Source organism: Canis lupus, chromosome 24, assembly GCF_003254725.2.
Source record: "Canis lupus dingo isolate Sandy chromosome 24, ASM325472v2, whole genome shotgun sequence".
Classification (NCBI taxonomy): domain Eukaryota; kingdom Metazoa; phylum Chordata; class Mammalia; order Carnivora; family Canidae; genus Canis; species Canis lupus.
Genome location: NC_064266.1, coordinates 17,826,754 through 17,854,099, shown reverse-complemented (window position 1 = coordinate 17,854,099; position 27,346 = coordinate 17,826,754). Strand labels below are relative to the sequence as shown.

Below are 27,346 nucleotides of genomic sequence, written 5' to 3'. Positions count from 1 at the left end.
TTTGTTTTCAGCTTATATCACCTCTGTGAACAAAGAGCTCTTTCTGTTGCTATCTGCGGTGTCAACATTTGGTTCAGGTTTCAGTAGAAAGAAAGAAGTAGGAAAGGCTTTAATCTAGACATGAAAATATGAGGAGATAGGGCTACATCATTTATTTTATATATTTAATAAGCAGGCATCATAACATCCTGTCCATCAGTATTTTAGCGTGTATCTCTAACAGGTCAGGTAAGGACTTTCTGATATGATGATAGTGCTGTTATCACATTCAACAAAATTTAGTAGGTCCTAATGTTATCTGATACCTGGTCTGTGTCCAGTTTTCTCCAGCTATCTCAAAAATATCATTTTGGACTTCTTTGTTTGAACCAGGGAGGTTGAGGTACTTTTAATATGTAGTATTCCTTAATAAAATCCCCTCAGCACTCGGTGCTCTAACATTTGCCATATTACCCCATAGCAACTTCTTCGAGAGATGCAGCAGATGGCCAGTCGCCCCTTTGCCTCTGTAAACGTTGCCTTGGAAACAGATGAAGAGCCTCCTGATCTTATTGGAGGGAGTATAAAGGTGAGAATGTGATTCAAAAGCCCCGAAAACTTGTCAGAACTCAGGCTTCTGAGAAACCACAAAGAACAAGAAACTTGTTCCGTTGCCTCGTAATTATGTTTTCCTTTCTCTCTTTAACAATAAGGCAACACACTGACATTGTCAGGTGTTCTTTTGCTTTCATTTTTCAGTGTTTCATTCATGTTGTTAAGCATTCCCATGTTCAAGGAATTTTAATATGTAAATGGTTTGTCTCAAATTCTTGTAAGTATTCTGTGACATAATACTTTAAAACTTGTATTGGAAAAGAGCTAAATTGAATCATTGCTTCTAAGTAGTTTAGGGAATTTTCTTCAATGGGCAAATATTATAATTCACTATACATTCTATGGAATGTAAATATTTCTGACTCCTCCAAAAAAAAAAAAAAAAGATGAGGAAAGTTATAAAAGTTTCTATTTTGGCAAAATGATGAAATGTACCATATACTCTGGGGAAACAGCTTTAGATCCTGAATTTTAAAATACTTACTAATGCATTACTGAGTTCATAGGAAGTAGGTGAAATTCCCAGGGAATACTCTCCTATCCTTCCCCCCAAAAAAGAACAAATCATGAACCAAACCAGAATGATGTGTGATCTGAAGTTGTTCCAGATTGGTAACACACCATGACTCCCAGCTGACATAGGTGCAGATCCTCTCTGTGGGAAAGCTTCCCCAGTTCAGCCATGTAGGATCCCCACCGATCAAGATCAAGCAGTCAGAGATCACCAAGGACAAGAGAGACAAGCCACTAGGAATATGAGTTAGCAGACACTGTAGACAGAGGGTGTAGACAGGACTTCGCATGTTAGAGTGTCATCTAAAGAGTATAATATAGCTAGCTCTTTATGAAATGTTTGAAGGTGGGAAAGATGGAATCATAAAGATGAGGATACCATGAATCAATGACTAGATCAAAAAAAAGAATGAAATGGAACATTTAGGGGCATCTGGCTGGCTCAGTCGGTAGAGCACGTGACTCTTGATCTGTGTCATGATTCAAACCCCACGTTGGGTATAAAGATTACTTAAATAAGTAACCTTACCAAAAAAATGGAATATATAGTGGTTAAAATTTCTAAAATAACTCAGTTTACATGCTAAATAAATAGCACATCAGACACTAGTGAAGAGAACTTTTGAACTGGAAGATGAATCTGAAGAAATTACACAGAATGCAGAACAGAGAGACAAGAAGATGAAAAATATGACAGATAAGAATATGGAGAATAAAATGAGAAGACCTAACATGTATTTTATATATACATTGTATGATTGCCACGATGTGAAGAAATTGGAACCCTTGAGCAATGTCAGTGGGAATGTGAAATGTTGGAGCTGCTGTGGAGAACAGTATTGTTCTTCCTCAAAAAAATAAAAACAGAATTACCATATCTTGCAATTCCCCTTCTGGATATATACCTGCAAGAATTGAAAGCCAGGTCTCAAAGATGTATTTGTGCATCCATGTTCACAGCATTATTCACAATGGCTAAAAGATGGGAACATCCCTAATGTCCATCAGTAGATGAATGGGTATGCCAAATGTGGTCTACACATACAAAGGAATATTATTCAGTGTAAAAAGGAAGGAAATTCTGACACCTGCTACAACATGGATGAACCTTGAGAACATTATGCTAATTGAAATAAGCTAGCCACAAAAAAATATATACTATATGATTCCACTTTTCTGAGTTACCTAGAGTAATCAAATCCATAATGACAAAGTATAATGGTGGTTATCAGGGGTTGGGGGAGAGGGAAATAGGGAGTCACTATGGGTGTGGGGTTTCAGTTCTGCAAGATGAAAACAATTCTGGAGATGGATGGTGGTGATGGTTGCATAACAGTATGAATCTATTTAATACCTCTGAAGTGTACACCTTAAAAGGGTTAGGGTGGTAAATGTTATGTGTGTTGACTACATTTAAAAAAATAACTGGGGAAAAAAAGAAATCACCTAAAGGAAATGACAAAGCAACAGCTGACTTCTCATTAGTAACACCAGAAGCCAAAAGAGTTTGGAAGAATGTCTCCAGATGACATCAAGAGAACTGCCAACCTTGAACATCAGGCCCAGTAACTGTCTCCTAAAAACAAGGACAGAAGGAAGATTTTGAAAGCTTATAAGAGAAATGTCTATAGGATGTGTTAAAGAAAGAAAAACTAGCCAGGAGAATGGAGTGAGGTATAAGAAGGAATAGCAAGACAATGAAATGGTAAGCACATAAGGAATCTAGCAAACATGATAAAATAACAATTTGTAGGATTAAAAAAAATAGACAAATCTGAAGTACTAAGCAGCACCATACGTCCTGTGTTGATAGCCCAGTATGACCCAGTTGGTTACTCTTTCAAACACTTTCTTGACTGTCCTTCCAGGACACCACACACTCTCACTCTCTGGCTGCTCAACCTTCTCCATCTCCCCACACCTCTAGAGAAGGCTCAGTCTTTGGGCCTCCTCTCACATCTTTTATGCCCACTACTCCAGTGACTGTCTTAGTCTGTTTGAGCTGCTATGACAAAGTGCCAGAGACTGGGTATCGTAGAAACAACAGAAATTTCTCACAATCCTCAAGGCTAGGAAGTCCAGGATTGAGGTGCTGGCAGATTCATTGTCTGATCAGAGCCGCCTTCCTGGTTCGTAGACGGGCTTTCTTGCTCTGCCTTTATATGCCGGAGGGCAGGGAGCTCTGTAGGGTCCCTTTTATGAGGGCACTGATCACCTCTCAAAGGGCTCACGTCCAGATATCATCCTATTGGGCATTCAGATGTAACATACAAATTTTAGAAGGACACATTCAGACCACAGAAGTGATCTTTTCCATCATGGGTTTATTTTAACACCATGATCTCTCCGCTCAGACATCTCCTGTGAGCCTTTCACTCCTATATCCAATTGCTTATTTACTTGTGCCCCCACATGGATGTCTCAGCATCCAAAGCTGAGCTCTGGATATTATCCCCTATACCTCTCCTTGGCATATCTCCCCCAACTAGGTATCTCATCCTAGCCACTCAGGCAAAAGTCCTGGAGCTAAACTTAGTCCGTAGTTGTTCTCATTCTCTTAACATCAGCATGGCTTTGGCTCTGTCTTCAACCTCCGTTGCTGTCACCACAATGATCTAGGTCACAGTCCTCTCACCTGCCCCGTCCTTCCCTCTGTTGTAGCCACAGAGGTTCCAGAAGTCATTTTCTTCAAGCAGATTGAAGAAATGAATGACATATTTGGGGGTATGGCAGGCAGAATTCTAAAGACGGCCAAGATTCCCAGCTCATGGTTTTTCAGTCAAACACTACTCTAGTTGCTTCTTTATATAAAGGGATTGGACAGAAGTAATACAGATCCCTAGACAGCAGAAACCTTAAGATACCGAGGGATTTTCCCTGGCTGGTGGCAGAAGAGGAAGCATGAGAAGACTTGGTACACTTGCACGGATTGGAAGCTGGAGGGGCCATAGGAGGAAGCCTCTGGGAGAGAGTGGCGCTCCCTGCAGACCACTAGGAAGGAAATGGGGACCTTAGACCCACACCAAGGAACTGGATTCTGCTGCCCTCCCTGAGGCCTCTTGAATAAGTTTTGAACAGATTCTTCCCTAGAGCCTCCAGATAAGAGCTGGCCCCGAGGCTGACTTGACCAAGTCCACCTGTGAAATTAAGAATGGATGGAAGAAATGAACAAACCTGTATCTGTAAGCAGGAACCCTCAGAGCTCGCCTGGATTTCTGACCTTCCGAACTGAGATAGATAATAAATAGGTGCTGTTTTGCAACTAAGTTAGTAATTTGTTTATTTGTTACTGTGCTACACAGCAATAGAAACTCATAGAGGGCATCTTTAAAAATCACATGTGAAGGCTGCATCATTAACACTGGAGAAGCTCCACCTTAGGTAACTCTTTGTTTTATTCCACCAGACTGTTCCCAAACCCATTGCCCTGGAACCGTGTTTTGGCAACAAAGCTGCTGTCCTCTCTGTGTTTGTGAGGCTTCCTCGAGGGCTCGGTGGAATCCCTCCTCCTGGACAGTCAGGTGAGTAGATGAGGGCCAGTGACAAACTAGACTTGCGAACTTGGGTCTAGAAGTGATAGTGAACCATAGGCATGTGCCTGCCTTGTGTCATTGTAAGGATTCAGAGAGACGATCCCATTGTCCCTTGTGTTCCCTGAACTGTCTATCCTGAGGCCATGATTCCTTCCCAGGGAGGAGCCCAGAGCTCCCCTCCCTGCACTGGCTCCCACACCCTCCTGGTGGCATTGAAACTTCTAGCCACACCTTCCCTTGCTGCTGCTTTTCCTCAGCTCTGGCTCTGCCGCCCCTTCCCTGTCTCTTCTCCCTTCCTCAGGGCTTCTCCCCTCCATCCATATCCTCTTCCACAGTTATCTTACCTGCTCTTGTGGCTCCTCGCTAGCTCCTCCAAGCTGGCACTCTCAAATTGGCATTTCCAGCCTTATGAAATTTCTTTTGCTTTTTCGCTCTTTTTTAAATATAAGGCACAAACCGCAGTTATAATAATTTAAGGGAAGTCTTGGAAATGTACTCACAGTCCTACCATCCCGCACTCTCCAATGTTCATTGTTTTTTCCTTTCTAGCCCTGGCCAGCAGCTTTGTTGAAATTATTGTATAGATCTCATTTTTATTCTTTTTTCATAAAACTGTCATAAACATGTTTGCAGTTTACTATGTAACACTTTACCAGTGTCTTTCATGCAATTCCATCAGGTACACAAATCATAATTTCGATAAACATCCTCTTATCAAACACTAAGGAGATATGGAATACAGTTGTGGAAATATTAACTCCGATTAATCATGGAGTACTTTGGAGGGATGCTTCAGACAAGATGCACAATATGTTTTAGACAGCTTTCAGTTGAAACAATTCTGGGGGTCAGGGTTGCCTTGGCTAAAGAAAGCCCTGTGTCTATGATAAAGTGTGTCCCAGAATCCTTGCCCAGCTCCTGAGCTCCATAGCCCCCTAAGTGCAGCCCTCAGGTTCAGAGCCACCTCCAGTTGAGCTTTCTAAATGACTTCTGGGTCCTCATGAGGAGGCCTTTAGGCTTGGCCAGGCCAGCCTTTATTGTCTTCATTTCCTAGGGGAACAACTTGATTTGCCTTCACCTAGGGATAGGAGTTCAGCTCCTAACTCAGCCTTACCCATGTTGAGGGCAGAATGACCCACTGACCTGAACTCTGGGACATTGTCTCCTGCCACTTCCCAGCTCAGCAAACTTGGCCTGTGCTCCCTGAGAGCAAGGCCCTGGCTAGAATTAGGAAAGCAGCCTTTCCTGCCCTGCCCTTTGCCTGATTGCCCCATCCCCTTCAATTCCTGATGAAGACCTGCTCACTGCACCCCTTTTACCTCTTCTGTACCCTATTTTAGGTGGCCCTTCCTCTGGACTCCCAGAACACCTCGCTCTGCCTTTGCTCTACAGTGTCACTGATATGGATTCCCCACTCGCCCCATTCCTTCATTTTATAGGCTCAATGCAGTGGAGTAACAAGCGCACTAACCCAGCTCCTGAGAACCTTAGCAGGGCTCTCAGCCTCCACTGGCTTGCTCACGTGTGTTGAGGATCCAGCTCCCCCAGAAATGTGCCTTCCCCAAGGGACATTTGGTTTTTTTTTTTAAGGTAGAACCTAGCATTTTATTTAGATATGCATTAAACTGTTGGAATTGAGAACCAGACATACATAATAAACCTCCAGAAATAGATCCTAAAAGGCACTTTCTGCTTAGGGCAAGCAGTCATGGAATAAGCATGTAAACAAGCTGGCTTCTCTGCACCACACCAGCCAAGTGAGCTTTCTCCATGGCCAGCCGCACCAGCTCTGCCTTCCCTTCTGTTAACACCAGCCAGACCCCCTGTAGGTCTAACCCAGGTTTTTCTGTAGGACACCTTGGCCTAACTGGGAATGCTGGAAACATGTTGTTAAAGGAATCATGGTATTGAGGGGGAAAAAAAATTTTTTTTAAAGCTGCCATCTGAGGTGATGGCTTCTCTGTACTTATGCCATACCCCAGAACACCCAAGTTAATCAGTTCCTAGAAAAAAAGGGAGAATGGAACCACTTGTCCCTAAGGCAGAGGTGGTGGAGGTGGGGAGGTGATGAGCCAGGTACCATTCTAAGGTTTTTACATGGATTCACTCAGTGACTCCTTCCACATGCCCTCTACTGTTACTGCCCCCGTTTTACAAATGAAGAAATGGAGGTATGGTATGGTATGGTTAAAGAACCTTGCTTATTCCAAAGCCTGGCCCCAGAGTCTGTCCTAACCTGCGTCACAGGATAGATACAAAAATAACTAGTGCTGGCTGAGTGATGAGGAAAGAATCTGAATTTACTTATAAAGAGTGCTGCTTTTTCTTGGCACCCTTTTGGAGACCCACAGGAAAAATTTAGCACTTAGAGCATGACTGCAATCTTATTTAAATGCTCCAACTGCCAGGCAGAGCTCTTTGCTTCATTGATCCGCTGAACAGCAAGCTTACACATCTTTTGTGTAAAAAGTAGGAGAGGGAATAAGAATATATATTTGTATTTGCATCAGTAAACCCTGAAAGAATATATACAAATGGCTGAAAGCATTAGTGGGTGGAGGGAGGGACAACGTGGAAGGGAGACTTTTCCTCTGTATACTTACTGATTTGCTCATTGCACCCCGGGAATGTAAAAAAGTTTTTTGGAATTATTTTTAAACATAAAGCAAACTGCTCCTTACCACATGTTCCCTGTGGGCTTTCCCCCAGGTCTTGCGGTGGCCAGCGCCCTGGTGGACATTTCTCAGCAGATGCCAATAGTGTACAAAGAGAAGTCAGGAGGCGTGAGAAACCGGAAACAGCAGCCCCCTGCACAGCCCGGGACCTGCATTTGAGGCTGGGCTGGGAACTGTCCAGGAGCGAGCCGGGTGCGGCGTGCCAGCGCCGTCTGCAAGGAGGGGGCAGGCGGGGAGATGCTGTGCGGAGCGGGCCGAAGACTGGAAACCCTCGAAACATCCGACTCCTCTGCATGTCCACGAGCTTTCTTTGCCGGTTTCTCCCATCTGTGCTCCAGCATCTAACCTTTTACTTTTGCATAGGAAATAATTGATTTAGTTGCAGGTCCAGGGGTGATCCAGTTTTGCTGGAGGAGGCCGGGGTAGAGCGAGTGAGAGAGCTGGAACGACACTCAGGTTCACTTGTGGAAAACCGTTCTTGGGGCCGTCTCAACTTGGCAAAAAACAAAAGATGTTGTGTTTACAAGTAGACATTCACTACCAGTCGTTCTTCAACATGGTCTTTTAAAAACTAGTCAGATGAATGAATTTGTTCTCATCTGAAGCCTGCTATCTTTTTTAAAAGATGTGCTACTTATTCTTGCACGATGTAGGCAAATCTCTCTCTTGCAGGGAGTAGCTTTTTTCTAGTTGAGAATTAATAATGGTCCATCTCTTTTGAATCATATCAAACTAAGGTAGAAGGGGGCTATTTTAAATGTCAAGGTCAGCAGTGTTACTTAGAATGTAAAATGATGTAATAGGTAGTTTTCTATAGCAACTTGATTAATTTAGTCTTAATCCATTTGAAATCCTTTCTCTCTTTTCCTGTCTCTCTCTCTCTCTCTCTCTCTTTCTCTTTCTCTCTCTCTCTCTCACACACACACACACACACACATATACACACACACTAAGTGCCTAGACTTGAAATAGATCTAGCAATTGAAAAGTTAGTAAGCCTAAGTTTTCCATAATTGCATTCCTACATTCGTATAAAATTTAAATAGCTACCATTGGCAATCTGCTCTTTTTATAAAATCTAATTTGCAGCCAGGAAAGAATTTTCTCACCCCAGAGAACATTTACCCTAGCAGCAGGCAATGAGAGGAAAGAAGAAATGACCAAACTGTGAAAGCTCCTGTCTGTTGTTGTCAAAAGAAGCACTAAATAAGGTGTGGTCCTCGTGGGCCCCTGCCCCCCACTGCAGGCCTGACATTTGCTCCAGCCCATCTGGCCACTCCTGCCAGGACACCACAGTGGAAGGGACTTGTTCATGTTACATATCTCCCTTGAGCAGAAAAGAGCATGACAGCACTTGGAATCCCTGCATCAAAGAGCAACAGTGTGCTCCTGTAGAGTGCTTGAGCTGCTGGGTCATCCTCAGGCTGCAGGGGAAATCTCACACTCAAAGCCTGGAGAAGGACCTGGAACTGTTTCCTCTGCTCTCCTCCAGGAGAGGCTCAGCTAGGCTCTCCCATCCTCCTTCCCAGACCGGGTGGTGCAGGGCAGTGACCACTGAGAAGGATGAAGAGCACACAGATAAAATGGAGGAGGAGGAATAACTATGCTAAGGGGAAGGTGACCAAGTTTAAGTGGAGTAGGGCGATCCTGCTCTTCTCTCCAGGCCACTACCTGGGTGTCATGGTGTCCCTGTGTATGGTGCTCTGTGTTCTGGCAGGATGCGGCAGCCTCCCCAGGTCTCTCTTCTGCTTCAAAACTTGGAGTTCTCTGGCATTGCCCTGTAGGGCCTCTACACAACCATGCTTGTTTGTCAGTTTGGAGAATTAATACTCTAAAGAGCAAAGCCTGCAGCATTTCACCTTTAAATGCAGTGCCTATGGTAGGAACATTGTCTCCTTCCCAACACCAACCCCTCACCCATGAAGAGTTGCCTGGAAAGATGTTGAAACCCTAAAGTTGAAATTTGAACCCTAAAACACTGTCTGATGCATAAAACATCTCTACTTTGAGACTCACCTCTCAAAAAGCTGCTTTTTCACACCATTGGCAAAGAGCAGACAATTCTAGAAAAGACCCCTTCTCTTCCAAGCTTCCCACATCCCTGCCCCACATCACGGCACCCACAGAGAGCCTGCCACAGACTGGCACTGTACCCCTGTAATTGCCATGAGGCCTCTTGCCAGAGAGAGGGAGGCCACTGGAGAGGGACCTCCCACAAGGAAAATCCTTGTTTGTTCAAAGGATCAGTGTTTCTTTGGCCAAATGAGTCTCTTCCCCATGGGTTCCCAGGCCTTGAAATAACATGCACCATGTCCCATAGCCACCTGGTTTTGTTTTGTTTTGTTTTTCCTAAAAGACAGTTTATTTTTTAAAAGGAAGGAAAAAAGGAGCAAGTGATGTTTAATTCTCCAACAGTGAAGAAACAGCTGAATCCACCTGCTTCTCCTTTGCAGCCAGTAGACAGCTTCCTCCAGGCCCAGGCCAGAGGAAGAGAGTGGCAGGAAAGAGAGGCATTCCGTTTAGGAGCCAGTTACCAAGAGGGCATCATCTGGAACTTCAGAGGAATACCTCCGGGTCACAGGAGAGCCTGTATATAAGTTAAAATAGTCATGAAAACATTGATGTTGCACTTGTACATAATTATACAGTAGTGTCCAGAATGTTCAGACATTCAGAGTGTACATAAAACAGAAAACTATGTTAAGGTATTTTTATTAAACGTAATGGTGTCTGAGTTTTACCTAATATGTCTTTGTGCCACATACCGGATATCCAAGTTTGAAGAAGTCCTCTCATTGGGCCCTGATTGATAACAAAGCCAGAAAAAGGCATCCCCAGTGTGCCAGTGTGTCCAAATGCATCTGGTATGAGTTGGTTGACTCCAAAACAGAAGGCAGCTGTCAGTACACAGTGGAGAAATTGGGCATTGAGCCCATTTAAACAGCATTGTGTGAGGAGAATTGAAGGCAGTAGGCATGTCGCTGGCACTGTTGTTGGCTCTACAAGTGAGTCGTAAGTCTTTCTTTTAGCCTCTTGGTGCTGTGCATGGCCAGGGATGGCCAATCTTGTCCTGAGATGTGTTTCTCTTAGTCTCTAAGTTCAAAGACTGTGTCAGATTTTCCAGAAAGGGGTTTTCCAGGCAGCTTTTTGTTCCATTTGGTCTAGAATTGTAATGAACATTTCCCAGGACTGTGGTTTCCATACTGAAAACCAGGGGTGGGAGTAGGGTGGCTAGTTCATTGACAGATAGCTCCCATTTCCTCCTGGAGAACCACACACACCCTCACCTCCTGTCCACCCCCAACTCCTCATCCTACACACACACAGTGTGGGGGAACTTCTGTGCTTCCTGTGAGATCACCTCTAAAAGATGGGAGGAGACGTGGAGAAAAGGCAACCTATACTCCCCTGAGCTAACCCAGAGGAAAAGTAGCCCTGGACAGAAGACGGTCAGCAACAGGAAAACAACATCCATGGGGGAGGCCTGAAGCGCCAGATTGGAGATGCACCGCAAAGTCTGGAGCTAACATGTGAGAAAGCCAGAGCACTCTGTAGAAAAAAGACGTTCCCATCTTAGTGCAACTTGCTCCATCGTCCCACAGAGTGTATCTGGGGAGGGCGTGGGGATTCACTTCCTTGGGTGCTGGTGTCATTTTCAAGAACACCTTTGATCCTTTAATTTCTGTCATCCTCCACACACAATGAATACTCACTAAGCACTTACTAACAACCTAAGCTAATGCTAGAGTGGTGACCAAGATGGAAAAGAAGCTCTTTGGAATTAACAGCAAAACCCAGCTTGAGCCCCTCATCCCAAGAGACCTTTCTTTCCTCGTGGTGGTTTCTGTGAGAAGTGGCCACCCCGAGGACAGACCCAGGAAGGTGGAGGGTCTGTCCTCGGGCCATGCACCAGCTCTCTGTCTGAAACGTTTGCCCAATTTACCAAACTCGGCTCCAACCATAAATATCACCGTGATGGCAGGCCCGCCAAGAGACATTTGCCCGGATTCGTTCAAACTCCTAACTACCCTTACCTGCAGGGAGATGATGTGGAGCAGAGAGGAGAACTGGCGCGCCTTCTCTTTCAAAGGCAATAATGGAATCGACTTTCAGTAACTGAAATTTGTGCACAAAACATTCTAAACACTAGTGAAGCCTGTTTTGTTGAACTAATTCTGGCTCTGGAAATGTTTTTGTTTTATAGGTATTTACGGTTTTTGTTTTTATTTTTGGTTTGGATTCAAGCTTAGTTTGTTAATATGTATAATTTAGCATCTATTGCACTCATGTAAATATGGAGTAAGTATTGTAAACTATTTCATTGCTGGGGACTGTGGGTGTTATACATACATTTAGGACTGCAATTTTTTGGTATTTTTTGTATTGTAAAATAACAGCTAATTTAAGCAGGAACGAGAGAATTAAGGGAGGTCTGTGCATTTTAAACACAAATGTGAAGAACTTGTATATAAACAAAAGTAAATACTATAATACAAACTTCCTTCTGAAATAAAAGTAGATCTGGTAAAAATGTGGTTTATGCTTTGGGTGTTTAATTTTGATTGTGTTTCATTTGTGTTTACAGTTTGCTCATTAGACCCTTAAGAAAAGGGAAAAAAAATTTTAAATGGTTACCAGTTTTCAAACTGTCCATGAGTAAACACTTGACATTTGGTGAAGGGCAAGGTATAAAACCAGTAGGGTAGGCACCTCGGCTGCCTCGTGGGGTAGAGAGAGCCTTGCACAGCTTGTGAGCAGACTCCCAGTGTCCCCACTGTGGCCTGTGTTGCCCTTGAAATGACAGTGCTGGGGAGTGAGACAGGTGTGTACAGCAGCTGTGCCCTGGCATGGGGAGGGTTCTCCAGGGTGGGGAGGGTTCCCCATGGTGGGGGTGGGGTGGAGCAGGGCACAGCCTGGGCTGAGACCCAAACCGCCCAGCTGCCTTAGCTCTTTCACCTTGTTCTCACCTGCATTTCTAAATGTTTAGGTTTTCCAGACTAAATCTCAGGTATGCTGATAGGTTGAGTACTCCATGGCCACAGTGTTGTCCTTGGTTTTGAGTTTTTGGTGTTCTTGCCACCCACAAAGCTTTGTCTGCAGGTGTGGTTCCTGCACTTGGAGCAGGGTCAGAACAGCGCTTCAGGGCCCTGGTGTGAAGTGCAGGAACCGTAGAAGGACGAGATGGGCATAAGGGGTTCAAATGCCATGGTTCGTGTAGGGAAGGGAGGCTGGGGCACCACGTCTGGCCGACCCACCAGCGCTTGGGACTGGGCTGGAGAGGTCAGTGGTTGGGCTGGTGGCCACCGCCAGGTTCCATGAAACTGTTCTGGGGCGAGGGCTGTGGGAGCCACCAACTGCTTGAGACAGGACAAAACCTGTTGAGAGTGTGGTTTGTGGCAGAGACAACACCATGTGTTCACCAAACCTGCTAGATTTTGCCACTGGACACACAGGTTAGGTGGGGAGCCATAAACTGAGCTGCGGCCAAAGGAGTGTTGGAAGAAATGACGGACACCAGTTCCAAACTTGGCCCACACGGTGCCCCCGCGTGGGACTCCCTGGAGGTCAGATGCCAACGATGTTGGAAGGTGCGCAGGTCCCTGAATCACCAATCGGAGGCAAGCTGCACATCAGTAGAGCTGTGTGCTGGTCTTTGCCTCACTGAAAGGAAACGTCTACTCTAACTGACCCACCGAGATTTGGGGCTTTATTACAAGTGGCTTTTCTTACTCTCACTAATACACAAATTGGTACCCTGAAGCATACTGCATCCGTAACCAAAACCTAAACTGCATGGCTTTGGCTTAGGTCTCAGCCAGGTGGCAGCCAGGGAGCAAACAGATGGCAACAGCAGAACAGCTGGGATCCCTGACAGGCAGTGGCGAGACATCTGCTGAGTCTGTTCAAGTTTGACACCTTGGAAAGTAGTCTATGTGTCTACTGAGTTCTCAGTTCAGAAGGAAGAAGGTCAAAAAAATAAAAAATAAAACCAGAATTGCATATGTTATTATTGGCTGCCTTTGGCCAGGCATCACAAGAAGAGTTGACTTCCAGAAAGAATTAGCTGATTCACAAGCCACAAGCCGAAGGGAAAGGGATGGAGAATCTGGAAATCCAGGGCCTTGCAGGGGTTGGGGTGGTGGTGGGGTGCTCATGATCCAGAGACCCAGTAAGCCTTGGGGCCTCCCTCAGGTGTGAGAATCAGGTGGAGGGAGGGTGTGGGCTTCCTGCCTGCTCCTCAGAACCTCCAGGCCAGCATCTTGGAGGGAGGGGCATGTGGATGAGGAAGCCAAGACAGCCAACCTGAGGACTACATCCAGGAAAGAACCAGGAATGTCACCACTGACCCTGAATCTGCCTGGGAAAGAAATACAAAGTGTAGGTTTGGGGATCCCTTGGGTGGCACAGCAAAGTGTCCAATTCTTGATTTCGGCTCAGGTCATGATCTCAGGATCATGAGATAGAGCCCCAAGTCAGGTTCCCTGTACAGCCAGGAGTCTGTTTCTCTCTCTCTCCCTCTGCCCCTCCTCCCCATTCTCTCTCTAAAATAAGTAATTATATCTTTTTTTTTTAAGTGTAGTTTTTTGAGAGAATTATGTTGCCAAAGAAGCAAATTAGTCTGACCTCTAAAAATGTAAATAACTGAACAACACTGTGCCTATTGGAGGAGCCTTCATTAGAACGACCTGCAGGTAGGAGGTGGTTGTGCAGGTGTGTCTGAGGGCGCACACCCCCAGTACCTCAACAATGGATTTGAGCCTTTTCAAGAACTTCTCCCACCCCAAGGCGGGGCTCCAGAGGATTTCAGAATCGCTGTATGTCTGCCATCCCCCTCCTCCCTGCATGAGGGTGTCCTTCCCAGTCAGGCCACTGTGTGCTGGCCAAACATTGCATAGGGACCAAGGATTTCAGTGAATGAAACAAACAAAAATCCCCATCCCTGTTGGGGAGACAGGTAATGTACACAATGTCAGATGGTAAGTTCTTTGAAAGTATGAATGAGGTAGGGGCAGAAAGTGCAGGGTGGGGACTAGAGGGGGAAGGATTGCTCCTCTACTAGTGGGGCGGGGGAAGGCCAGTCCGACAGGTAACAGCTGAGCAGAGAGCTGAATGAAGGTGGGAGCCGGCACATGGATGTCTGGGAGAAGAGCAATCAAAAGTAGTCAGAGCAGCAGGTGCAGAGGCCTAGAGGTAGAGCATGCCTGGTGGGTCTAAGCTGTTCCAAAGCTGCCGGAGTGGCAAAAACAAAATGGGCTGCCGTAACAGTCCTGGGAGTCGGGCCCGTGGAGGGCATAGTTCTCAACTGGCATAGGACTACCTCCTGGGGACATTTGGGGAGTAGGTAGGGGCCATGTTGGTTATTGTGTTGCAGAGGGAGGTGCTGCTGTGACTTAGTGGGTGAGCCTGAAGATGGTCAACCTGTGACACATGGGATTGTCCCACCTAAGAACTGACCCACCTCCCACTAGATTTTAAAACCTCTTGCTGAGTATTTGTGCAGATGAAAATATGTTCCTGGGGCACTTGGGTGGTTCAGTGGTTGAGCGTCTGCCCTCGGCTCAGGGCGTGATCCCATTGGGATCAAGTCCCGCATAGGGCCCCCACAGGAAGCCTGCTTCTCCCTCTGCCTATGTCTCTGCCTCTCTATGTGTGTCTCTCATGAATAAATAAAATATTTTTTAAAAAATCATTTCCTAAGTATTTTAGTGTAGAACCCAGCCCTGTTACAAAGATTTGAGAGCTGGTTTGATACAGTTTTCCAGAAATGTGTAAATCAAGAGAAAACCAAACTGTTTCCTTCAAAACTTTATGCAGAGCTGATCATCATTTTGGAAAATTCATCAATGGCACTCTCATTCCTGGATCTGAGTCCCCAGCCCCATCCACACATGCGTGTGGGTTTCATATGAACAGACACTCCCTGCAGTCTCATGTTACTAATTGTGTAACATGCCTGACAGGAGTCCCCTCCCATCCTGTGTTGCCAACACAAGAAAGGGACTAGACCACATGATCTGCTGACGGTATGAAACGTATTGCACAGGTAGCTGGGGACAGCCTGGCTCAGAACCCATTTGCACACCCAGTAGGCCCTTCCTCATTTGCTTCATCCTGATCCTTTGAGGGCTCAGCTTCTGAGGTCCTATATTTTGTTCTGGCGTGTACTCATCTTAAGTGTTCTCTCTCTATCTTCTGCCTTGGACTGGAGGTTCTTTTGGGTGTGGGGTGATATGTTCTTGGCAGAACAGCTTACCAAGATATCCTTCAACTCAGGCCTTCCGGGGCCTGCAGTCCAGCAAGACAGGGCCACAGCTCTGTGCTATATGTGCTGGGCTCATTGGCAAGTTGCTGTCCAGCTGGGGGATGTCTCCTGAAGCCCTACATGGCCCCTGTCCTCCTGCTACTCTGGAAATCTCATCTAACAATATCCACATTTCCTGTAAAACTGAGCTACTGCTGATTCAACTGTGGGGCCGGGAGGGGTGATTCCTTATCAACCTTGCACCTAGACAACAGGCCCTAAGCCAGAGTGGACATTCATGACCCGTGAAGTTTCCACCAATAAATCCATGGATGCTTCCAGCACCTGCCTTTCTGCCTGACTCCCCCACCCCCACCCCCACCCCCAGCCACCTGCCAGCTAGAGGCTCAATGTTGACAAGAGCTGGTGGAGGCCCAGTCACAGGGATGAAGCCAGGGCTGGACTGTAGCCTCCCCGAGTGCATATGAGAGGGTGACACCAAGCAGGCTACCTGGAAGGACATGGAGGCCAACACTCAAATGCAGATGACAGGGCAGGACCTGTTCCTGGTTATGGGGCCCACAATGGGACAGCCTTGCAGTGTTGGGCCAGACTTAACACCATGTATGAGCCAGACCTTCTCAGGTGAAACTCCAACAACTCTTGGCTACCTAGGGCTAGAGTAACAAATTCCCCGACCTTGATGGCTTAAAACAGAAATTTCTTCTCACAGTTCTAGAGACCAAAACTCCAGAATTCCAGTGTTGGCAGGCCTACACTCCCCCAGAAGCTCTGGGGAGAACACACTCCCAGCTGCTTCTAGCTTCTGGTGGCCACCGGCACTCCTGTCTCTGCTCTGTCTTCACGTCGACCATGTCTATCCAATCTCCCCCTGCCTCTCTTATAAGGATGCATGTGGCTGCATTTAGGATCCAATCAGATAATCCAAGATAAACCCCTCCTGTCCAGATTCATAATCACATCTTTTGCTCTTTTAGATAATGTTTGCTCTGCTCTTTTGCCTGCATCTAAGTAACGATCACAGGGTCCAGGGCTTAGGCTGTGGACATATCTTTGGGGCCACCATTCAGCCCATGACAGCAACAAAACCCTCGGAAAGTCAGTGGGCCCAGGGGTGGCAAGTTGGTGGCCTTTGTAAGCCACAGTGCCTGGTCCCCTCCTCATGGCTTCTGTGTTCAGAGCTGCCTGGGTCCCTGTGCCAAATGGCCTCAAGCCTCCCACATGGAAATGTTCACTCAGGGGAAGAACAGAGAGCCAGGTAGCAGGAGCCCTGTGAACTTTCATTTTCCCACCGTACCCAGGAAGGAAGCCTCTTCTGCAGCACATTGTCTGATGTTTAAGTGGCTGCATTTGGGTAAAGTCCATGCCTGAGCTGGAGAGAAGTACCAGAGGAAGACACCCAGCTGGGCCTTTCAACTAGGTTCTGCTCTTTTTCACCTTCCCAATCTTTTGAAAGGCATATGCCTATATTTTATTCTAATTATAAGAGTAAAAGACTGAAGTGATGGGGGTGCCTGACTGGCTCAGTCAGTAGAGCACATGACTCTTGATCTCGCGGTGCTGAGTTCGAGCCCCACGTGGGGTATAGATAAATAACTTAAAAAATGAAGTGCAAAAGTTTCACACACTCACAAATGCAGCCAGTCATTTAGAGATATTTAACTCTTCATTTGGGCCACCATGCAATCATGGTGAAGAGCTTTCACTTCACTGCAGCTTCCAGCACACATAAACACCCTATTTCTCCCCAGCTCACATACAGGTAGGTGCCCATTCCCATGCAAGTGAAGACAGTCAAGAACATTCCTCCTTTGTGAAGCAAGAATAGGCTGAACTCTGAGCTTCGCTCTTCCCAACATCCCTCCTTCTTTTCCTTTGGGGAACTGTCCTTCCCATTCCATGTGATCTTTATGGGCTGATGCCACTCCCAGGCCACAGCAAGAGGCTTATAACTCATGCTGGGCCTACCAAGGTCTTACCTGCCTTAGTCCATGAGTGATGGGAAAGAGAGGTGCCTTTCTCTGTAGAGATTCCTAAAAGGAGAGACTGCAGATTTGCAGCTACTTATCCACCCTGCAGTGAGAGCCTGCCTAGCTATGAAGGGAAGCCATGCACAGACCAAAGGAAGCACCATCACTTGAACCCCTGGAGACAGGTGTGCCTGAAGCCCGGACTGCTCAGCTGCATACCCAAGCAGGCTTAGGTTTGATTTGTGTTTGGTTCCAGTTAGATTACTGGCTAAAGCTGGAAGGCTGGTTGATAGCTACCACATATGGTGTCTGTGGGTTTGTTAGTATTGCTAAATATATAGTGTCAGAGCCAGGGGCTCTTTTTCCGGTCAGGACAGCCCCAAGCCTGGGCTTTGCTGTGATCTGCACTTAACCCCTGTCTTTTAGGTCAGGTTCTCCAGAAATTGAGCCCAAGACAGGGATTCTTGGCCATGATTTATTAGAGGGAGTGCCCTCAGGGAACCCTCTGAGTGAGGGAGCCAGGAGCAGGCAGGGGAAGGTGCTAGGCGAAGACGTGGTCTCAGCCATGATCTGGCTTCAGCCAGATTCCCCTGGGAGTTCTGGAACATGAATGATGCACAGAATTGTCCCTCCACCCATGGCTGCAGTCTCCCTCTGGGAGCAGAGTATAACTTTATAGGCATTTCTTCTAGAGAAGGGGGCAGTTGTGAGCTGTGTTAGCACCCAACATCCCCAGCAGCTTGGTCCAGAGAGGCCTCCGAGCAAGGCACAAACACGCACCTCCATCTGTCTCACGGCCCCTGACAAGCCTCAACTCAGTTTGAGAAGGAGGGCCAAGGGACTCTGTAACCCTTCACTCCTCAGGAGTCTCCAAGGTCTTGAGGAAGAAGGAAGCAGGCAGAAACTTAGTACTCGGCCCCCATCATTGTGCCTTCTCCCCCCCAGACATCTGCGCAAGTCAACACAATGCCCCTGCCGTACACTGGGTCCGCGCTGGCCACACACAAGCTTGTGAAAACCTTTCTGATACATTTCCCTAGGCCCCAGGAAAGAATTCAACTCTCCACATGGGCAGAAGCAGACAGAATATGTGGGAATAGAAAAGCACAGGACCACCACTCTAGCGTGTCTGCCAGGGTTAGACTCTGGGTACACTGAGCAGGGCGTCCCCTAAGTTATCCTGGGGCTCCCTGGTGCCCCAGAGGTGGCAGTAGAATAATCTGAGACTACGTTTGGCTGCAAATAACAGATGTTTGTGGAGAAATTGGCTTAAACAAACTAAAGATGTCATTTTTCTCATATAATGAAGAGTCTAGAGGAAGGCAGATGCAGGCTGAGGCAGTAGCCCCACAATGTCACGTGGCTCCATTTTCAAAATGGCACAAACATCCCCAGGCACTGCCACTGAGTTCTGGGCAAGAAGAAGAGAGAGGAGCTAATGGCTAAAGGGCCCAGTCAACCACTCTGTTCCTGTTTCAAGAACTCTCCTGCAAGCCCCCTCTGTGACTTCCACTTACGACCAGGACTGTGTCACATAACCACCTCCTGGCTGCAAGGGGGGCTGGGAGGTATAGCTTCTGAATCTGAGTACTAGCACAGAAGACAAAGCAACAGAAGTCTCTGCCACTAGGATCTGAGAGTTGATTCAGTTTGAATCAACTACAGCACCTGTAGGTGAGCAGATGGAGCCCAGATTGGTTCTCAGAGCATCTGAGGTCACACAGGCCAGCAGGGGCATACTCCATGGCTGACCTTGGTCTCCAGGCTCCTAGGACAGATCACACGAAAGCAAGGCCAGTTGCAGCGCATGTGGATTTATTGAACTACGGATGCCATTCACAGAGCTAGGTTAAACCATGGGGAAGGTGGTCATGTGACCAGTGCAATGCAGGGGACTGGATTCTCATTCTAGATGGTGCCCACCGAGCAGCATATCATGTATGGGAAGAACTTTACCAACATTAGTCATAGGGCACATGTGGCTATCATAATGGGTGGTGCCTCCTTGAGAGGGTGCCATGAAAGGCTGGAAAGTGTTAAAAGTTTTGCCTATAAGCCTGTTCATATGTACTCTTTAAGGCATGTTCTATTTGGGGAGGCTGATAAAATCCCTTAGAATTCTGGGAATTTGGATGCTTTATGACTTCTAGGTGATCTGGGGCCCCAGTGAGGCTTCAGGAACACAGGTGACCCCCTCCCATCCCTACCCTGTGGGACAACCCCACTATTCCAAGGTCAGTGGAGAGAGGGACCTAAAACCAAGAAACCCACTAAAAGGGAAACCAAGAGCTTTGCATCAGACCCTCAGCCCACCTCCCTCACTTTAGGGGACAGGTACACAGGGTGTAAAAAAGAGTAGCAGTGCAAAAGCACTGGGGCCAGGTTGGGAGGCAAGCCAGTTCACTTTCAGTGAGGCAGTGGGGTACAGAAGGGGCCCTGTACCCCAGGCAGGATGGGACAGTGATGTTGTCCAAGGTCGGCTGTCCTAGTCAAAGCAGGGGCTGGAGAGCCAAGACAGGAAGCATGGAGAGCAGGGAGCTCCCAACCAGGAGCCCAACTGCAGAGGACACCTTGGGGGTGGGAGCAAAATGTGGACTTCAGGCAAAAGCTGGGTTCTGCTCTCTGCCTCCACCACCTCCATCCCAGGCCCCTCATGCCTCCATCCAGGCCTATCAGGAATGGAAGTATGTGGAAGGAGGCAGTGCAGGGGCTCCCAGCTCAGCGTCCCCTCCCTATACCTACTTGCAGGAGAGGGTGCTCAGGATCCTGATGGACATCTAGCTGGTCGCGCAGGACTAGAGGCCACCCACTGTCAAAGGCCTGTATGGCATCATCTATGGAGGAAAGAGTCCAGGGTGGGCTAGGCTGGGAAACCCCAGCACAAAGCCCGGATCCTCCGGGACAAACAGAGACCTCTAGCATCCTGCGGTGGGAGGATAGGTCATCGACGAGGACTGGCTTCTGGAATGGAAGTTGCATGACAGGAATAACAAAATAGGAACAGCTGTGCTAATAGTGCCTTACAAACTGCCATCCTCACAGGGAAGGGCACAGATGTGCACAAAAACGCCTCGCAGAGTTAACTAACTCTGGGCTGGACTTCACACCCAGGCCGCCCAGTTTATTCAGACCCAAAAGGCACGATCATCAATGGAGGCATCGGGAGTGCCCTGGGGGTGGGACCGCCTCAGAAGTGGCCGTGGCCGGAATCTGGCCAGGTTCCATTCCAGGAACTCAGAAACTTGTTTTGACAGCCCCACCCCCACCCGCCTGTCCGCAGGGTCACAGGCCTAGACATCCCTAAGATCCTACTTTGGTCTGTGATCTGGCCTCCGGAGAGGGCTGTGCGCGGGTTTGTGGAGGGGCAGGTCGGCAGCAGAGGGGTGTGCACCTGCGTGGCTGCCGCAAACAGCCTGTTTCCTCGGCGCTAACATGAGGTCCGGCCCGCCAAACCCTGGGAAGGGGCGGTGGGCGCCTCCCGCCCGGGACCCTCACCCAAGCAGCGGTTCCTGGTGAAGAGCCCCCGGAAGGCTTCGCACTCCTCACGCCGGTTTCCGCTGGCTCCGCAGTCGCACCAGGGCGCCACGCGCGCGCTCGCGTTGTCCACGTAGTTGGGGGTGACGGCGGTGCCTGCGGAGGACCCCGAGGCTGGCTAGTCGGCCCACCCTGGCGGAGGCATCCCCGGGAGAGGCCCAGCCCGCGCCCGGACCCCGGCAGTGCGTACCCACGAGGCCGGCGTAGGCGCGCAGGCAGCGAGGGGCCTGGTCCAGCAGGCAGCCGTCGGGGGCGCCGGGGGCGGGCGCGCAGGAGGCCTGGAAGGCCAGGAGGCGGGGCCTGCGCGGCGCGACGGGGGGCGGTGAGCTCGGGGCCCGCCCCCTCCCGTCTCCCCCCGCCCCGTCGCACCCAGCGCCCGCACCTGCAGGCCCCCCCACGCACCCCCAGCACCCGGGACCGGACCGGGGCCCGCCGCCCCGTCCCACCCAGCGCCTGCACCTGCAGATCCGGCTGTGCTCGCAGGCGTCTAAGGGTGCGAGGCAGGAGGGCGGCGCCGGCCCGGGCCCCGAGAAGGCACAGGCGGGCACGAAGGTCTGGCGCCGGCGCTCGGCGCACGGGGCGTTGGCGCACGGGCAAAAGAGCAGCGCGTGGGTGAGCGCGGGCGGCCCGCGGGAGAAGAAGCGGCGCAGGGCGCGGCGGCAGCGGGCGCGAGGACAGCCCCCGGGCGCGGCCCGACCCAGGCACTGAGCCACGTACTCGGTGCGCAGCCGCTGGCACCGCGCATCCGCCGTGCAAGCCTCGGCCGCGTCCAGGCATCGGTTCCGTCCGGCCGAGCTGGGCGACCCTAGGGGAGGGGCGGGCAGCTGCTGGTCTCAGTGAGCCCTACCGGTGCGCTGCACCTGCGTCCCCCGCACGCCCCCTAAAGATGCGGGGCGCTGCGGACTGAGGAGTGCGGTGTGGCTCCAAGGCGTGACCGGCTGGCACTGACCGGCCTTCCCTCGCGGGGCTGGGTGGCGGCGGGCCCTGGGGAGTCCTGCAACACGTTGCGGACGCGTGAGGAGCGCCAAGACTCAGCTTGGCCTCCCCATCCTCCCCACGCACCAGTCCTGCCGCAGAACGGCCACGCCCGTCCAAAGAGGGTCCGCGGGGCTCCTGCCACTCTCCTAGGCCCCGCCCGACGCGGAAACAGAGCCGGGCTTTGGGGAACTTGGCTAATGGACTTTTATCTGAAATGGCGTTGAGAACGGTGGCTACTCCTCTTTCTCTCTGACGCGCTGGGACACCGGAGCTTTCTTCCTGTCTTCTCCGCCCTTGCCCAAGGACATCGTTTGAGTGAGTCCCTGGGTTTCCGGCTCTCCCTCCTTCCAGCCCCTCACCGCGCCTCTCGCCCTCCCACTCCCTCTGATGCTCCCTTCTCGTCCATTTCCCGTACTGCCCCACCTAGACTCTGGCTTCCCCTGGTCCCTCCACTCTCCCCCAGCCAGCAAAAGAGGGATTCCCTGAAAGGGCTCTGGGCACTGGAGGGCCCATTTAGACCTGGCTGCCAGGGTGTGGATTCCAGAAAAGTCCTTCCGGTCAGGCCACGGAGCTCTGTCCTGAGCCCCAAGAGCCAAAGAGTCCATGTCGGATGGCACTCCGCTGGGGGCCAGGCCAGGGTCTGGAGGAAGGGACTTGACAACCCCTTCCTAGGATCTGGGTCGCCAAAACCAGGGTACCCCCGCCCCTCGGAGCTCTGCGCTCAGCAGAAGTTCTCGAGTCAGGCCCCACATCCATCTGGAAAAGCGACCCCTAACTCCACGATGCCCCTGCTGCGGAAGGGGAAGCCAAGCAGGTGGAACAGCAGATGCGTGGCACCAAGGAATGAGTGTGAAGCTCCAAGACTGAAGATGGAGAGTAGGGGTTGGGGGAAGGGTAAGTGAAGTGGGAGAGTAGGAAAAAGAAAGTTTCTGGGACAGGGGTACCATGATGGGACATGGGGGTGGGGAGGGGTGGGCTGCACAGTGCACTGCAGGGCTGCCAGGTGTCTCTGCACACCCAGTACATGGGTCTCTTGCTGGTGCCCCTTGCTGTGGTGCTGGGTTTTTCCAGGATTGTCCTCTTGCCCCCCTCACCCTGTCTGTGAAAATCAGAGAGGCCAGAGTTCAGGGGTCTGGGGAAGGAGATGGCCGCTCACCCTGAAGCAGCAGCAGCAGCAGCAGCGGCAGCATCATAGGCACCAAGCAGAGGTCCATGCCGGGCAGCAAACAGAGGAGATGACAGCTGGAACAGAGTCCCAGTGGGACAGGTGTCCCCTTCCCGCACTGCGTGAGCCCAGTGCTGGGAACCCAAGTGTCCGTGCTGACTTGAACACTCCCTGAGGGAGGAGCCTTTGTAGAGGGAATGATCCCCGGCCCCACTGAGGCCCTACTCCAGGCTGTGCCTTCGGGTAGGTCCCCCAGTGGCTGAATTCAGCACCTGAATGTGCCTAGGTGTGCTCTCTCTCTCTCTCTCTCTCTCACACACACACACACACACACACACACACCAACAACCTAAGGAGACCTTGTCTCTCCCATGCCAAACCATTAACTTTATGAAACATCATTGTTCTTTCCCTTCTTTTATAATTCTAACTTTTTATTTTTAACTAAAGACTTGAAGAAAGTTGCTAAGAAAAATGTTAGTGTTCCCCTTACATATATCCTTCCCTGAGTGGCTTTGGCTCTTCAGCATCTTTTGTGATTCCGTACAAATTTTAGGATTATCTTTTCTATTTCTGTGAAAAGTACCATTGGAACTTTGATAGGGATTGCACTGAATCAGTAGATGGAAGAATATTAATTCTTCCAGTTCATGACCATGGAATATCTCTCCATTTGTTTGTATCTTCTTCAATTTCTGTCATCAAAGTGTTAGAGTTTTCAGTGTACAGGTCTCTCACCTCCTCGGTTAAATTTATTCGTTGATATTTTTTATGCTGTTGCAAATGGGATTGTTTTATTTCCCTTGAAGATAATTTGTCAGTGACTAGAAACACCCCTGATTTCTGTACGTTGATTTTGTATGCTGTAACTGCTGAATTTGGGGATTAGTTCTAATAGTTTTTTGATGGAGTTTTTAGGATTTTCTATATATAAAATCATATCATTGAAGCACCTGGCTGGCTCAGTTAGAGCATGTCGCTCTTGATCTCACAGTTGTGATTTCAAGCCCCAGACTGGGTGTACGGATTGTTTAAAAATAGAATCTTAAAGTAAAATAAAAAATAAGGAATAAAATAAAATCCTGTCATCTGCAAACAAAGATAATTTTACTTCTTCCTGTCTGATCTGGAGGTCTTTATTCCTTTTCTTCCTAAGTGCTCTGACTAGCACTTCCAGCACCATCCTTAATGGGAATGGTTGGAATGGGCATCCATCCTTACCATGTTTCTGATCTTAGAAGAAAAACTTTCAACCTTTCACCATTGAGTATGATGTCAGATATGGGTTTGTAAGTATCTGGCCTTTGTTATGTTGACGTATAGTCCTCCTATACCCAGTTTTTGGTTGATTTTTTTTTCTTTTTTTTTATCATGACAGGATGTATTTTGTCAAATGCTTGTCCTGCATCTACTGAGATGATTATATGACTTATCTTTCTATTAATGTGGTGTATCACATTTATTAATTTGCATATGTTAAACCATCCTTGCATCTCAAGGATAAATCCCATTTGCTCATGGTGTATGATCCTTTAATGTGCTATTGAATTTACTATGCTAATATTTTGTTGAGAATCTTTGCATCTGTACTCATCAGGGATATTGGTTTCTAGTTTTCTCATATCATCCTTATCTGGCTTTGGTATCAGGGCAATGCTGGTTTCCTAAAATGAGTTTGGAAGTGTTCCCTCCTCTTTGAATTTTTTGGAAGGGTTTGAAAAGGACTGGCATTAATTCTTCTTTAAAAGTTTGGTAGAGGGATGCTGGGTGGTTCAGCGGTTGGGTGCTCACCTTTGGCTCAGGTAGTGATCCTGGAATCCAGGATCGAGTCCCACATTGGGCTCCTGTGAGGAGCCTGCTTCTCCCTCTGCGTATGTCTCTACCTCTCTCTCTCTCTCTCTCTTTCTCTCTCCCTCCCTCTCTCTCTCATCAATAAATAAATAAATCCTAAAAAAAAAAATTTGGTAGAATTAATCAGTGAAATCATCTGATCCTGGGTTTCTAACTTCTTGGTTTTTTTTATTTATTTATGATAATCACAGAGAGAGAGAGGCAGAGACACAGGCAGAGGGAGAAGCAGGCTCCATGCACCGGGAGCCCGATGTGGGATTCGATCCCGGGTCTCCAGGATCGCGCCCTAGGCCAGAGGCAGGTGCCAAACCGCTGCGCCACCCAGGGATCCCATGGGTTTCTAACTTCTTAATGTGGACCTTTATCCCATTAACTTTCAGCTCTCTTTGTATAAAAAATACTGTGGCTATAAATTCTCCTCAAAGTACTGCTTTCATGGCATACCCAATTTTTAATCATTCAATTTTTATCATGAGATGTTTTCCTCTTTATCATGTAATTTTCAGTATTTTAAGACATGCACTAAAGGGGGAGTCTCATGGGATCCAGATACCACCCCCCCTCAAGGGTGAGAGTACGGAGAGATTTTTTTTTTTTATTTTTTTAGATTTTATTTATTAGAGACACAGAGAGGGAGAAAGAGAGTCAGAGACACAGGCAGAGGGAGAAGCAGGCTCCATGCAGGGAGCCCGACGCAGGACTCCATCCCTGGTCTCCAGGATCAGGTCCTGGGCTGAAGGCAGCGTTAAACCGCTGAGCCACCCGGGGCTGCCCAGGAGAGATGTATTAATCATGTTCTTTATTTTCTGTATTTTATAATGATTTGACATCTATCTTGGTTGGACGAGGGAGCTTGGTGACTGGGGAAGAGACTGCTTCTAACCTTAATTCCTAGAGTTAAGGAATATTTGCCTATGAATATGTCTTTCATATGCAGACCAACAAATCCTGAGTCAATACCCCAACCACCTCCTTTCTCCTAACCCTTACCAAGCCTGTATTTGCCCTGCCTTAAATCACCACAGGGCCAGGTACCAGGCCATTAGAGACTACCCCTATATTCTGGAGCTGGCCAATCCTGAGTGGCTTATCTTGCCCTGCCTTGCCTTTCCTGTAGAAACTTTAGTTCTCTCCCCTCACTCCTGCTTCTGCCTCCTGCCTGAACCTCATGTTTCCTCATGTGGCCCTGCTTGGCATGACATGACCCCCTCTATTGGGAATTGTAAGTAATAAAATTGTAAGTAATAAAAACTTCTTTCATTAACCTCTCCATGTCATTACTCAGGTCGTTGTTGTAAATCAAAATCTCATGGGTACAATTAAGACAAAAGGCAGCTTGGGGTACTTGGGTGGCTCAGTTGGTTGAATGTCTGACTCTTGGTTTCAGGTCAGGTCATGATCTTAGAGACTGAGCCCCACATCTGGCTCTAAGCTTGGTGGGGAGTCTGCTTGAGATTCTCTCTCCCTCTCCCTCTGCCCCTCCCTCCGGTCACTCTCTCTCTCAAATAAAGCTTAAAAAAAAAAAAAGAAAGAAAGAAAAATAATATGGGCATCCCGGGTGGCTCAGCAGTTTAGCGCCACCCTCAGTCCGGGGCGTGATCCTGGAGACCCAGGATCTAGTCCCACATCTGGCTCCCTGCATGGAGCCTGCTTCTCCCTCTGCCTGTGTCTCTGCCTCTCTCTCTCTCTCTCTCTCTCTCTCTCTGTCTCTCATGAATAAATAAATAAAATCTTAAAAGAATAAAAGGCAGTTTTAGAAAACTGTCTCATTCAATCTCTGGGGCTGATGGAGTGGAAGCCAGCCCAAGCCTGGAGCTGCCTCTTCTCTGCAGCCAGTGGCAGGAATGGTGGGTTGTAAGAATTCCCCCAAGTGTTCAGGCCCTCTGAAACATGATTCTGCTGCTCTTCCCATCAAGAGAGTTTCTCTCCCAGTCCCTAGAGCTTGAGCTGGCCCTGTGACTTGCTTGTGCCAATAGGGTATTATGGAAGTAAAATGTGCCAGTTGTAGAATCTTCCAGAGGCCTTGCAAGCTTCCACTGACTTTTTGGCAGGGCTGGGATTGGGGTGAGACAGGATCACTCTTACGAATTTCTCCTTCTGCTTCAGGTTCCAGTGTGGCTCGGCATGACACAATCACTGATCTGGTCTTCAGTTAAAACTCTGATGTTTTGTTCATCATTGATTTTGGCATTAATTTTGCTTTTAAAAATTTTACATTAAAATATCTCTCATCTTGATTGCCTTTTTTGTGTGTGTGCTCAAGCTAAGTG

General features: G+C 48.3%; 2 protein-coding genes and 1 long non-coding RNA gene across 5 annotated transcripts in view; 2 read left to right on the top strand and 1 right to left on the bottom strand.

Annotated features, from left to right (window-relative positions):
* Window positions 1-11,850, top strand: part of ATRN (attractin) — a 161,557-nt gene extending 149,707 nt beyond the window's left edge. For 2 of the 3 annotated variants that reach the window (XM_025469459.3, XM_049100733.1), the window contains 3 exons: window positions 461-568; window positions 4,514-4,628; window positions 7,350-11,850. In XM_025469459.3, coding sequence (XP_025325244.1) covers window positions 461-568; window positions 4,514-4,628; window positions 7,350-7,474 — 348 coding nt within the window. In that variant the 3' untranslated portion in view covers window positions 7,475-11,850. Of the gene's footprint in view, window positions 1-460; window positions 569-4,513; window positions 4,629-7,349 lie in introns of those variants that run through there. The other variant, XR_007405710.1, reaches the window with a different exon arrangement.
* Window positions 11,851-19,346: 7,496 nt separating this feature from the next.
* Window positions 19,347-22,368, bottom strand: GFRA4 (GDNF family receptor alpha 4). Its single transcript, XM_049100778.1, has 6 exons — window positions 22,315-22,368; window positions 21,542-21,906; window positions 21,273-21,382; window positions 21,044-21,178; window positions 20,291-20,382; window positions 19,347-20,118 (listed from the first exon to the last, which is right to left on the bottom strand). Exons 1-6 carry the CDS (start codon window positions 22,366-22,368, stop codon window positions 20,038-20,040), a joined length of 837 nt encoding a protein of 278 aa, XP_048956735.1. The 3' UTR covers window positions 19,347-20,037.
* Window positions 22,369-22,381: 13 nt separating this feature from the next.
* LOC112673667 (uncharacterized) lies at window positions 22,382-27,313 on the top strand. The gene is made up of 2 exons (XR_003144969.3): window positions 22,382-22,954; window positions 27,183-27,313. It is a non-coding gene; the product is annotated as an uncharacterized LOC112673667 (long non-coding RNA).
* Window positions 27,314-27,346: the final 33 nt, after the last annotated feature.